Genomic DNA, 14,274 nt, shown 5'->3' on the forward strand with positions numbered 1-14,274 from the left:
GACGGAACGAGGTCATAATACATTTATGCGGTAAAACGGGCAACACCCGTACCGTTTCGTTGCGAAAACTATAATATTATAGATTTCCGTACATCGTTAATGTTTTGAAAATAAAACAAGTACTAACTAATAATTTGAACTTTTAAGACAAAAATTGAAAAATGTACTGTTATATATACTACGCGTATATTCATTATAACTTACTATCTCATCGTTTTCCAGTAAATCCGACCTTGTTGTAATATTATATGTGCCATCTATGGCAGTTATAAAACAGTTTAATATTACGAAGCGTAAATTATATAATTTTTATGTTGTATTTATTAATCGTTGCTTTATAAGATTCTATTGCATTAAAAAATATAATATATGATACCGAACAAACCTGCGGCATTGTTCTAACGTCAATAATATCGTAGTCACTATATTACAATTATTTTAATTCATAAATAGTTTTTAATCAATTAATTTTTTTAAAAGCAAATGATTATTAATCAAACGGAGGCATCGTTGGCCAATGAGAAACGAAACAATTTCTCGTCGTGTCATTGATTGACGTTTGCTCTGCCAAAACTATTCTTCTCCCAACTATGTTTGACTTGGAAACACTATCGAAATGAGAATTCTCGCCAACAACTACACCAACGTGAATTATATATATATATCATATATTGTATATTATATGCGTCCGTCTATTGTCTACCAAGTTTTGACGTAATTGTCAACACCCGCATGTGCCTAAATACGAGGGAAGTTGCTTAGGTACGTGAATTATGTGGGGTCTGAGCTGTGAGTCCAAACAGAGTTTTAACACTACGCTGAGGTGTTTGTCAATTTTGTGAATAAAAGCGTCGAAGTTATTCCCGGAACTATAATGCCGTCTTGCACGTGCATATACATTAATAATACTATATGAGCTATAGGAAAATGAGTGTTTTCGCTTTTCCGTGTCTTGATCACGATGTATACCTATAATACATGTGATGATATAACAATTATAGACATGCAAAATATAGCAAAAGCCAGCTCGATAAACTGTCAAGAATAACAATAGAAGTCACTGTGACTTCTGATTTACTTTTATTTATTATCTTATTTTACTTGTTTTACCAAGACAGTACGTTTTATTCCGAACAGTTTTGAAAGCCATCCATAAAATGTTTTTTCTCTTCATAACAAATAACGTCTATTGATCGTGGTTCTAAAATATTAATTTTTTCCGTTTCGTTTCAGCCAACACAAAACCGCTGACGTTTGACGAAGTTTACAATCAATCGAGCCCGACCAACTGTACCGTGTACTGCGGCGGACTGACCAGCGGACTCACGGACGAACTGGTGCAGAAGACGTTCGCTCCGTTCGGTAACATCCAAGAGATACGGGTGTTCAAAGACAAGGGTTACGCATTCGTTCGGTAAGTACCTACCAAACCTCCAATTATAATAGTATACATTTAATTTTAGTAAAATATAATAGTCATTGTATACAATACATATATATAAAGAGATACGTTTATAAACAAAATTCACCGTACCTATCTGATCGGGTCGCCCAAAGTCGATCTAAACTAATATATCGACTTCACATTTTTCAAAAATAAATTTTAAATTTTTTCCGTACCATTTAAAATCCTATTATATATGGTAGAGAAGCCGACTTTGTGGAGTTACGATGTGTACATAAAGAGATGTATAATTATTGTGAAATAAATATCGAAATTTTCAATTTTTCGTCCACTGAAGTTTGTGAACGTGAAATCAAAGAAAGATATCTAAATTATCGGTCTGTGATGTAAAAAAAAAAAAAAAAATTGAATTAAATGAAACAAAATTCTTAGGCAGGTAATTAGATTTTAACCAAAACTGAATGGTAGGTTGCTTCGATTTCACTAGAATTACGATTTAATTATTCAAACGTCAGTGGATAGAATATTGCACGTGTATATTTATACACACGTGTGCACCCGGCAGAAAACACGACGACGGATATCCTAATGTACTGACTACCTCTTACACATCCACCATCCACCGATTCCATCGCCATTCGACCACTACCGTGGTCGGCAGTCGTTCTTGTCGTTCCCGAAATGTAATGAACAGCACTAATAGTATATACATATACATGTGTGTGTGTGTGTGTATTTCATAGCCTTTCAAAGGTAGGTAGGCGGTTCTTTAGTAGTTTGGACCATATTCACAAAATTACTGGCAAATCATTAACCTGTACGCTCGGCATCATTCCAACTTCGTATACATAAATTAACGGAATTTCCCGCCCAAGAACCCGTCATCCCCAGCGTCACTATATGTACAGTATAATATGTAATGATTGTGTGTGTGTACCACTTATACGTAGTTGTCTAGGAACTGAGACCTATACCTGCAAAGACCGTCGGGGAACGTCCAAGAGTATACCAATTTCACGTCGAAATAATTTCACATTATCGTAATGATGTGTATAATGTGTAATGTAGTACACGTGTTGCCACCGTTTTAGTCGTCACGTGCAGTGTATTATTATAAAATTCAAAATCATATCATCAAAATCAATACATTTTTCTCTTTCCGATTTTTTTTATGATTAGATTACTACTTATAGTACTCTAGAATTCGGTGGTTCGAGAGGATCTGTTAATTTGACGGTATTTCATTACATAAAATTATATGTACAACTACGTTAAGCGACTTAAAAATATAAAGTAATATACACGACGTTTGTTCAGCCGTCGTAATATTATATAGTCCCGTTGCTTTGTTTTTTATTTGCATTTGTGAACAAACAATAAATTTAATCCTAAAAGTGAACTGTAGTTTGCGAGATAATATTGATTTTTTACAACGACTTTTTAGTTATTTCCATTTTGCGCGAAATGTATGAGATAATTTGTATGTTTACAATTATGATAAGCCTTTAACGTTATACCGTTATTTAACTTTGATAATATTAACATAAGTACTTATACACATTATATATTATATACATATATATATATATATATATATATATATATTATATATATATATATATATATATATATATATATCTTATATATAAAAATGAATCGCAAAATTTAGTAAGCGCATAACTCAACAACGCCTGGACCGATTTCGCTCATTCTTTTTTTGTTTGGGTCGTAATTGTCAGGAGAAGGTTCTTACGGACGAAAAATTTGAGAAAGTTATCGGGTTAGAGAAATATGACGAGGTGGTGATGAAATTACAGAGGCGCCATCTATCCAGCAAATAGTCAACTAAATTATTTTTGGTAGTCAATGGCAACCATTTAAATAAAATAAATCATTTATTTAAAATGTTTTTAAAAATGCATGCAAATAGACATACAAACAACGCAAATGTTCGCAAATGTTCGTTGAAGTCCAAGGATAGTTTTTACGGCTAGAAAAATTAGAATTATTGCTGGAAAAACCCTAAAAATAGCCCTTTTCTTTTTAAAATAGCCCTTCCTATAATATTTATAATATAATACTGATCGTATCCATGGCAACCAACAATCGTGTTTTGTGCAGAGTGTTTAGTTAGTTAGTGTTTGTTTAGTTCGTGATTAGTGAAAAAATAATTTATATTTGATATGCCTCCTATAAGACGAAGCAATTTAGGTAGAAGAACCAGAAATGCTACAAACCAAGCTAATTACCGATCTAATTCACAAACGCGTGAAGCGCGAGCAAGTTTGAATCGAACTGCTTTTAGTTACGATGTGTCAATTGACTACAGTAACTACCAATGTGTTGTTATTGGTTCTATGAACTCGGTTTGCTCACACTGTAAGGCATTAAAATACAAAAACGAAGCCAATGGATTGTGTTGCGCAAATGGTAAAGTGAAATTGATACCATTGGATCCACCACCAGAACCATTGTACTCATTGGTTTCAGGAATAGGAACAGATTCTATACACTTTTTGACAAATATCCAACAATATAACAATTGCTTTCAAATGACTTCATTTGGGGCAACAAATGTAGTTCGGGAAAATTTTATGCCAACTTTCAAGGTATGTATTATAGCAGTTACTCATAATTATTTTAGCGAACAAAATTTTCTGTCACCAAAGTTAAGATGTGTCACTAATCTTCAATTCTTAATCATTACGAAATATATCACTTAGTCATCATATTATATATGGTGTTTCAGTTTCAGTGACACTTTTATTATATTTTATATTTGATAGATATTAGTTAAAACTAAATATATACTTTTTAAGATCAAATATTATTTAAGTTTGATCACCGACAATCCATTAATTTATACCACACCATAATATATTTTTTTTATTTACAGATACAAGGGCAAATATATCATAGAGCAGGTTCACTGTTACCAGTGTCAGATAGCGACAACAAATTCCTGCAAATTTATTTTATGGGCAATTCACCACAAGAAATTGATCTGCGTTGTGCACATAACAATTTAGTAAAGAGGTCTATTGTAGAACAATTACAAACTTTATTTCATCAGCACAATCAATTGATTATATTGTTTAAAACTGCCCTGGATCTGATGCCATCCGATAATCACAAAATTGTAATCAGAGCTGATAAAACACCTGCAGGTCAACATACAAGACGTTTTAATGCACCAACTATTGATGAAGTTGCTATCGTTGTAGTTGGAGAAAACTTGGAATCCCGTGATATTGTTTTACGTCGTCGGAATGATCAATTACAACGTATAAAGGAAACACACCGCTCATATGATGCACTGCAATATCCCATTATATTTTGGCAAGGTGAAGATGGCTACGATTTCTCAATAAAAATGATAAATCCCATTGCAGGTAACTAAAATATTAGTTAGCTATGGCGATAATATCTCAGTCATTATATTATGTATTTTAATTTTATATTTGAATGTTATTAAAACAAAATCTATTTACAGGTTCTGAAACCAACAAAAAAGTCAGTTCAATGAACTATTATTCATACCGCCTAATGATTCGGGAAAATGAAGATAATCACATATTGAAATGTCGGCGATTATATCACAAATATGTTGTTGACATGTATGTTAAAATTGAAACGGAAAGATTAACATTCATCAGGTTGAATCAAACCAAACTCCGATCTGAAGAGTATATTCACCTTCGAGATGCGATTAATACTGATGGAAATGCACAGAATGTCGGTCGGATGACTATTCTTCCAGCAACATACATCGGAAGCCCTCGGCATATGCACGAATATGCTCAAGATGCCATGTCGTATGTTCGTCATTATGGTACAGCAGATTTGTTCATCACATTTACATGCAATCCGCAATGGATAGAAATCAATCAGGAGTTATTCTCTGGGCAATCACCCATTGATCGTCATGATATTACAGCCAGAGTCTTTAGACAAAAGTTGAAATCTTTAATGGATTTCATCGTAAAACATAATGTGTTTGGTGAGACACGCTGCTGGATGTATTCTGTGGAGTGGCAGAAACGAGGATTGCCACATGCACACATTTTGATTTGGTTGGTTGAAAATATAAGGCCAAATGAAGTTGATGCAGTGATATCAGCTGAAATCCCTAATGTACAAGTAGATCCTGGATTGCATGAGGTAGTTATCAAAAACATGATACATGGTCCCTGTGGAACTCTTAATCAAAATTCACCGTGTATGATGGATGGTAAATGTTCAAAACGATATCCACGGACATTAATATCGGAAACAATTACTGGTAATGACGGTTATCCATTGTATCGTCGCAGATCGACAGCAGACAATGGAAAATCAACAATTGTCAAATTAAATCAACAAGATATTGAAATAGATAATCGTTGGATTGTTCCATATTCACCCATTTTATCAAAGACATTCAAAGCACACATCAACGTTGAATCTTGCCATTCAGTGAAATCTATTAAATACATTTGCAAATATGTAGCCAAAGGGAGTGATATGGCTGTGATTGGAATTGGTGCAGAGAATTCCAATGATGAAGTTACCCAATACCAAATGGGCCGCTATGTCAGTAGTAATGAAGCAGTTTGGCGAATATTTTCTTTTCCTATTCATGAGAGACACCCTTCTGTTGTTCACTTAGCTGTGCATTTAGAAAATGGACAAAGAGTGTATTTTACAGCACAGAACGCAGTACAAAGAGCTGCTCAGCCACCATCTACTACATTAACCAGTTTTTTTGAGACATGCCAAAACGATGATTTCGCACAAACATTGCTATATTCTGAAATGCCAAAATATTATACCTGGAATCAATCCTCAAGGAGATTTATACGACGGAAACAAGGAAAACCAGTTCCAGGATATACAGATGTATATTCCACCGATGCGATTGGCCGGATTTATTCAGTACATCCAAGCAATGATGAATGTTTTTACTTACGACTGCTATTAGTCAATGTACGTGGCCCAACATCATTCCAACAGTTACGAACTGTTGATGGTGAATTGTGTGTATCCTACAGAGAAGCCTGTCAACGTTTGCAATTGCTTGAAAATGACGCTCATTGGGATCAAACTCTCAATGATGCTGTAATATCATCACACGCTCATCAAATACGAACATTGTTTTCTATAATCATATCTACATGCTTCCCATTGATTGTTTGGGATGAATGCACGATGGCACATAAAAAATCTTTGGAGGCTTTGGACAGAACCTTAAAAGATCTACGGAGCAATAATAACCGATTTGGTGGTGCAATGATTTTATTAGCAGGAGATTTTCGTCAAACATTGCCGGTGATTCCACGATCAACGCCAGCTGATGAACTCAATGCATGTCTAAAGTCCTCCAGTTTGTGGAAACATGTCAAAGTACTTCATTTAAGCAAGAATATGCGTGTCGAGTTGCAAAATGACCAATCTGGAAACATATTCTCTAAACAACTCATTGACATGGTAATGGCAAATTTCCTATAGACATGTTGACTGGCTGCATTAACTTTCCTCTAAGTTTTTGTCAGTTAACTCGATCAAAAGATGAACTTATTCAGAAGGTGTTTCCAGATGTTTCTCAAAATTACAGAAACCATGATTGGTTGAGCGAACGAGCTATACTGGCTGCAAAAAACATAGATGTAAATGAATTAAATTTCAAAATTCAAGAACAAATTACAGGCGAATTGATGATATATAAATCAGTTGATTCGGCTACTAATCAAGATGATGTAGTCAACTATCCACCGGAATTTTTAAACTCGCTGGATTTGCCAGGATTGCCACCTCACAATCTTCAATTAAAGGTTGGATCGGTGGTTATAATGTTGCGAAATATCAACCAACCGCGTCTTTGCAACGGTACACGGTTAGCGATAAAAAAATTACTAAACAATGTGATAGAAGCAACTATACTCAAAGGAAAGTATAAAGGAGAAGATGTTCTCATACCGCGCATCCCAATGATTCCGACTGATGTGCCATTTGAGTTTAAACGACTACAGTTTCCAGTGCGTCTTGCTTTTGCTATGACTATAAACAAGTCACAGGGGCAATCATTAAGTGTTTGTGGTAATAATCTAGAAAACCCATGTTTCTCACATGGTCAATTGTATGTTGCCTGTTCCCGTGTTGGAAAACCATCAGATTTGTTTATCTATGCGCCAGGTAATCAAACAAGAAACATCGTATACCACAAAGTACTACAATGATAATAATAATAATTATGATTCACATGATTAACAATAAAGCGATTACTTACTTTTAAATCATGACAGAACCGTCACCCTGGTGATAGGGCGTTGTGAATAAAAAATAATTAAATAAAACTATAACAGTTAAAACTATAACTACTTACTTTTAAATCATTATATATGTTTTATTTAATTATTTTTTATTCACAACACTATCACCAGGGTGACGGTTCTGTTCAGGAGAATTTTTTAAAATACGTAGGCACAAAAACTGCCACATTACAAATCTTTCGTCGTGAATTCGACGTAATATTAGCACTATCAATAAGATTAAATTAAAAATTAACACACGGCATACGAAAATGCAAAAAAAGAAAGTAACACACGGGCAACGCCGTGTCGGGTCAGCTAGTATATATATATATATATATAACGAATAATAATTATTTCTTTATTTTTTTTTCGCATATATTTAAATTGAGATTATATTTATATTTGTTGACAATGAATTTTATTTTTTACAGCTGTAAATGCTTAGGAATATTCATAATTATTTTGTTATTCACATATAAAACGTTCGATACTCTACTTTTATACAGATCAAAATTTTAAATTTCTAAATTCGTTTACTGTACAATGTATATAGTGTTAATCAAAGCATATTATATATAATATATATAACGGTTATATCGTTATTATACGACCTACATATAGCACTGATTTGAAAAGATAATTTCTGAACAATATAGTGTAATCCGATTACTAATAAATGTATTGTATTGAACAAGTTTAATACCTGTCAAATACTAAAACAAAACGGCTGTGTATCGCTCGTTTTACTCTTCCGGCTACAGATATATAATATTATATAACGTAACTAGCTCATATATATATATATGTACATATTATATATGATCATATGATCATCGAAATACTAGGTTCATCTAAGCTTGAACAATTCCTATGGGATGATTCGCGGTTCCCTTCGATTTCCTCCTCAACAACACGTGCATATATCTCGGGAACGGTATCTCCATAAAACCATATTTTAAGACCCTGTCGCCCGCCCGTTTGAATTACTTATGACATTGGGAAAAACTGAATTGGAATTTTATAGCAACCCTCTCGTCCACGTATTTAATGCGAAAAGTTTTATGTGTTGTCCTATACGATATTCAACCCGTGGAATCGGCTTGTAGTAAATCGTTTGGCTCCCCTCAAATCATTACGCGGGACATGAGATTTCAGAGGTACAGACGAATAATAATAATAAAATAAAAAAACATATATCTACGCTAGCGTAATGTACGTCGTTGTCATTCCTATGATTCTTGAATTCTTCTATATTATGTTATGCATAATATATTACAATAAATATATATATATATATGTATACTGCGACGAAGATAACGAAATAGACATACTAATTTCATCGGAAAATTTCGAGGGACGACCGGGTTTTTGTTTCCACAATGTCTTAACGTCGTGAATCGGAATGTTTGTTTTCTCTCGTCGGCCCCGCCGGAGTTCCGGCCCGCTGGCTACTTAGGAGCTTAAAATATTCATTCGCTCCAAGACTTCGGCATCAGTGGATACGTGCTGAGCTAATAAAGTAAAGTTCGTTACCTTGTTTACAGTAGTGGTATACAGCTAGGTCGGACTGTGTTTACCAGTCGGAATATATATATATAATATATTATATACATATGTATTATTACATATACACCAGCGTGTATATATAATACATGAGCGTACATCCAAAACGACCCAATACCTTTGACGGCGGTAGTGAAGCGTAGTCGGGGGTGGTGGGCGGAAGAGAGAAGTAGAGAGAAAGATTGTGTCGGACGGTTTCCTGCACTTCCCCACGGACTACTCTCTGGTACGGCGGCGGCCTCTTTCCCGGCCAATTGTAAACGGATTAAGAATGCATCCCCTACGACTCGACTACATACACGCAAACACGCGCGCGCGCGTATTTTGTCGAATGTGTATACATCTATTATTAAGCGTATACCTTGTTTTTGGGCAACCATTTTCGAGAAACCGTGTTAGGGGCCCACAGGACCTGCAGATCGTTTGTACTCAATATTTAAGCGACCCGGTCGGATTAAAACCGTATCTCCTCAACTTTTGCATGCTTCTGTGGTCATTTTTAACAAAAACCTCTTTCCATCTTCCCTTTTTCTAGATTCGCCACCAAAGAATCGGCTACACACGCTATAGTGGCCGTCCACAATTCAGATATTAACGGACAGCCGGTCAAGTGTTCGTGGGGCAAAGAGTCCGGTGAACCGATCGTCTCGCAAAACGCGTCTCAAGTGTGCTCGTCGCAGGTAAGTTACGGGCTACCACAAAGTTCGCTAAATAACGTGCGAAACTTCCGGAAACCTGACTTGATTTGAAACTGGACTGACCTCCACTCTTTGACCATTTTTTCAGGCGGCACTCAGCAGCACACAGTTCCCGTACACTGCGGCGGCGTACGGTCAGCAACTCGGTTACTGGTATCCACAGAGCTATCCGGCCACACAGCTACAGGGACAGTTCCTGCAAGGCGTCCAAGGTTACACGTATGGACAATTCGGCTATCAACAAGGGTATCTTGGGTAAGTCAACAATAACAAAGATAACTGTAAATTATAACACTAGGTAGAAGTATGTTATCTACGTATCGGATTTTGCTAATTTTGAGCGGCAAATTATTATTGTTAAGTATGTCAATCAGCATGTATTCGGCATTATAGAAAATCAATTTATTATACAATAGCTTTAGGTATAAATGCCGCTCTATGAAGCTGCTTAACTATTTGATTTTCGTAGTACGACAATTATAGTTATTTTTAAGACTCAAGTACATTATATGCTTATAATATTCTTACATATTATTTACCTAATAACTTTAGAGATATCGTACATTTTATTCGATCGAAAAAGTATTTTTTTATAGCTACAATTTGTTTAGTACAGCTGAAAAACAATTAAATAACTTTGAATGACTAAATTACGTATCTTCTTTGTAATAAATTCGAAAACTACATTTCTACGTATAATGTAAAAAAACGGGAATAAAAACATTTTAAAATCCAATCTGATTAACTATTCAAAAGTGTGTTATGTGTACTGATTGAATTCGAATTATTTTTCGTTAAAAAATAATATAATTAATATTTATTATTTTCAAATAAAAATAAAATAAATGCAAATTAGAAGATATTCTAAGATAGAGTTTCCCAAATGTACAATAAGTACCTAAATACATTTCCATTAAATGTAAAATTGTGTTTTCCATAGTTGGATAAACACGTTGAATGTTATTTCACTCGTTTTAATTAAAGTCACACGACGTTATATTTTATTTTTCTATTCGATTTAAATCAATTATTTGAACAGCGCTTTGGCGTAATATAATTAATATCAGTAAAAAAAAATCTTGTAAAAATGTTCTTTCTTTCTCCTCCATAAACATATTATATATTATTATATACAAAAAGAATATTGAAATTAAAAATGTATTAACTTCGTAAAAAAAAAATGTTTAAAACTTGAAAAAATAATGTAAAATAATTCTATTATTAATAATAATTCTATAATAAATTGTTAAACCGTACAAAATCGTGTATGAATCACAGTGTACATTATATTATGCAATTAATTATAACTGAATTTCTACACTTTTAAGACTAATTTGTTGGGACTAGTATTCTGAAATGATTATCATTCCTCGAAATAATATTATACCTTCCTAATGATATCGAAGGTTTATAAAATAAGCTAAATTGATAAGATTAAGTAAAGCTGCTAACTACCTGGGCAATAAACACTATTTGTACCTATTCCACTTCTACACATTATCATAATATATAGATACTCCATATTATTATATTAGATATGAATATATGATTCATATGCATCCATTGGCCACCGGTTATCATTAACAAATATCAGTACGAGTATCGTATTATGGTTTAAGTAATCGTTATATCAAATGATAAATCATATTTTAAATTCACACATTTTTCTTAAAATCTCACCCTTAAGCAATCAAGCAATAAGATTTAGTGTTTAATTAATTATTAAAAATATGTGGTATAATCTATTAATATTATTTTATACGTTATGGATATTTATGTAACTAATACCAAAATTTGGACAAGAATATATTAAATTCACGTTAAATTTCGAGTACGTCATTTATAATAATACTCATATTTTGTAATTTATTGCTGATTGAGGGTCAAACTCTCTCTTCACTCCGAAATTAGTTCATAGAATTGTATTTTTTATGTAACTTTATAAGATAATTTGAATTTTTTACTTATTGACCACTCCCCGGGCTCTTTTATGAAATTTTTGTTTTTATACATTCTACATGTTTGATAGGGAATAACGAAGAGCTGTGTACTAAATTATAATCAGACGCTTAAATCAATATAAGAACAATATTTTGTTATTTGCGCATTATCAGTAGGTGTCGTGGAAAACCAAAATATATATTACTGTCACAGTGATGAAATTGTTTTTTTCATTCCTATTCGTTTGGCTTGAGCCACTTTTCTGTTTTCTTGTAGATAAATTACCATCATAATTATAACTACGAATAATTAGCATGCCTAGGGGGTAAAGGTCAAACAATACTGATTATTGATACACAATAGAAGAATAACAAAACGTTTACAAAAATATCTTACAAACAAAAAAAAAAAAATAAAAATGTTTTAAGTTTTTTAATATTTATAATTTATGTTATACGTAGTTTTGTATTGCGATGTAAAAGAACTCTCAGAAACTATCTATTATCATTACTGATCGTTTTAGTGATACAATATAAAATAATAATATTTAAAATTTTAAAACATCATTAGATATTAATCGACATTTTTTTCACGATCAATATCAAAAATTGTTTGCAATTTTGCGTTTCGTTTTCACAGCCGGATGGGAATGCAAGCACTGCCGACGGGAGCGACAACCGCGTGGACTCAACCAGGGGCTCTGCAACCGGGCCAGCAGATCGCATCAGCCGTAGCCGCTCAACAGTCGGCGCCGGCACCAGCTCCGCCACCAGCTGCCGCTGCCATGATACCGGCTTATCCGACGCTCCACCAGTTTCAGGTAAAACAACACCCCGCACCAGTGCAGGCGTCCGCGTGGCCCATGTATGATCACCTCCACCACCACCATCACCACCTCCACCACCAACACCATGGTGGTTACGAGGCCAACGAGCTATCCATATTGAAAATGGCCACCTCGTGATCAGGCTCCACAGCCGCAGCCTCCACCGCAGCCGCCGCCAACGCTACAACATCCACAGCCTTCACAGCCAACCGATTCGACGGCTCTTATCGTCCTACTAAATTGTATTACGTCTCCTAAACCCATAACGAATAGTGTCCCATTTTTCAGCTCGTGCATATTTTTTGTATCGATTTTCTTTCGAAAATCGAATAAGTCAATATCGATACGACGACGTGCACAATTCTTATTTCCCCCCCTCCCCATGACGCGATGATAAACCACTCGTAAGATCCTCATCCGCACACTTATCACGCGCTTTCGTTATTATAATTAGTTTTTTTTTTTTTTTTTTTTTAATTATTATTATTATTATTATTATTATTATTATTTATGCTATTATTATAAATTATACGATACCGGTCGATTGCAAACTCAGTGTACACGTCCGGTATTCAATAAGATTATTATTTGTATTATTAATTATAATATAATATTATTGTCTATTATGGTTTTTTTGTTCGAATCTGACAAATTCGATATGCACATAGTTTTGATAAAACGTATATAGTTAATTTTGTAGATGAGAATGCTCTTTACGTTATTATTATTTACAATTTTAGTAGAATTTTTTTTTTTATAATTTTGTATATTTTAATTGTTTTATACTGCTACGAGGTGAACATTCGGCAAACCCCGCGTATCCCGTTCGGACAAATTGTCACATGAACGCATTTGAGTGTGTTTAGGTTTGCACAGGAAATAGATTCATGTCACTCCCATTCCTCCCACTACACCAAAAAAATCGCACCTCCGTTGTGTTTATTGTGCTTGTGAAATATTTTGTCGACGAACTTAACTTCGACTTCCCCCTCTTATCTAATGCTTACTAATTATAATATTATATTGCCGACGACGACGATTGCATTAGTGTTGTGTTTTCGTTGCTAATTGTTTACTATATTAAGCAGTAACAAATTATCTCACGTATTTACCTACACGTGACGTTCGACAAATGAAATTATTCATCACTCGGATCGTAAAATCGATAATTATTATTTATTTATTTATTTATTATTATTATTTTATTTACAAATTTTTTTAAATTTGAAAACACACAAATTCGTTGAATAGCCGTCTCCAATGCATTGCAGTCGTTCGGTCGCCGTTTTATTGAATATATAATACAATGTATTGCTTCTTTCGAGAAATACGCCCAAAAGTCACGTGTTTTGTACAAGTTCCTCGCACAAAAAAACACATACACAGTCCACACACGGAAAATAAAAATAACTAACTCACATATTGATTATTTACACGTACGATGTAATACTATATAAGGGCACTGATGTGGTTTGCAGATAGCCGACGAAGAGTGGCTTACGCCGAGCCTGCTGGTCTGAGGACGACTGAATTCTGGAGCCCAAAAACGCG

The 14,274-nt window shown here is 34.1% G+C and overlaps 2 protein-coding genes across 4 annotated transcripts in view; both read left to right on the forward strand.

Moving 5' to 3' along the window:
• Window positions 1–14,274, forward strand: part of LOC114121847 (nucleolysin TIAR) — a 317,950-nt gene that overhangs the window by 298,850 nt on the left and 4,826 nt on the right. For 2 of the 3 annotated variants that reach the window (XM_050200701.1, XM_027984331.2), the window contains 4 exons: window positions 1,234–1,414; window positions 9,794–9,938; window positions 10,045–10,211; window positions 12,537–14,274. The exon at window positions 12,537–14,274 is cut by the window's right edge and continues 132 nt beyond it. In XM_050200701.1, coding sequence (XP_050056658.1) covers window positions 1,234–1,414; window positions 9,794–9,938; window positions 10,045–10,211; window positions 12,537–12,861 — 818 coding nt within the window. In that variant the 3' untranslated portion in view covers window positions 12,862–14,274. The remainder of the gene's footprint in view (window positions 1–1,233; window positions 1,415–9,793; window positions 9,939–10,044; window positions 10,212–12,536) is intronic. The other variant, XM_050200702.1, reaches the window with a different exon arrangement.
• Window positions 3,081–7,657, forward strand: LOC126550002 (uncharacterized). Its single transcript, XM_050200700.1, has 3 exons — window positions 3,081–4,014; window positions 4,302–4,797; window positions 4,899–7,657. Exons 1-3 carry the CDS (start codon window positions 3,589–3,591, stop codon window positions 6,890–6,892), a joined length of 2,916 nt encoding a protein of 971 aa, XP_050056657.1. The 5' UTR covers window positions 3,081–3,588; the 3' UTR covers window positions 6,893–7,657.

The sequence above is a fragment of the Aphis gossypii genome, chromosome 2 (assembly GCF_020184175.1).
Source record: "Aphis gossypii isolate Hap1 chromosome 2, ASM2018417v2, whole genome shotgun sequence".
Taxonomy (NCBI): Eukaryota; Metazoa; Arthropoda; class Insecta; order Hemiptera; family Aphididae; genus Aphis; species Aphis gossypii.

Coding starts and splice junctions, on each gene's coding strand:
- LOC126550002 (XM_050200700.1), top strand. CDS start 3,589: ATGCCTCCTATAAGACGAAGCAATTTAGGTAGAAGAACCAGAAATGCT. Junction 4,015..4,301: donor ATTTTATGCCAACTTTCAAG/GTATGTATTATA, acceptor TTTTATTTACAG/ATACAAGGGCAAATATATCA. Junction 4,798..4,898: donor AATGATAAATCCCATTGCAG/GTAACTAAAATA, acceptor ATCTATTTACAG/GTTCTGAAACCAACAAAAAA.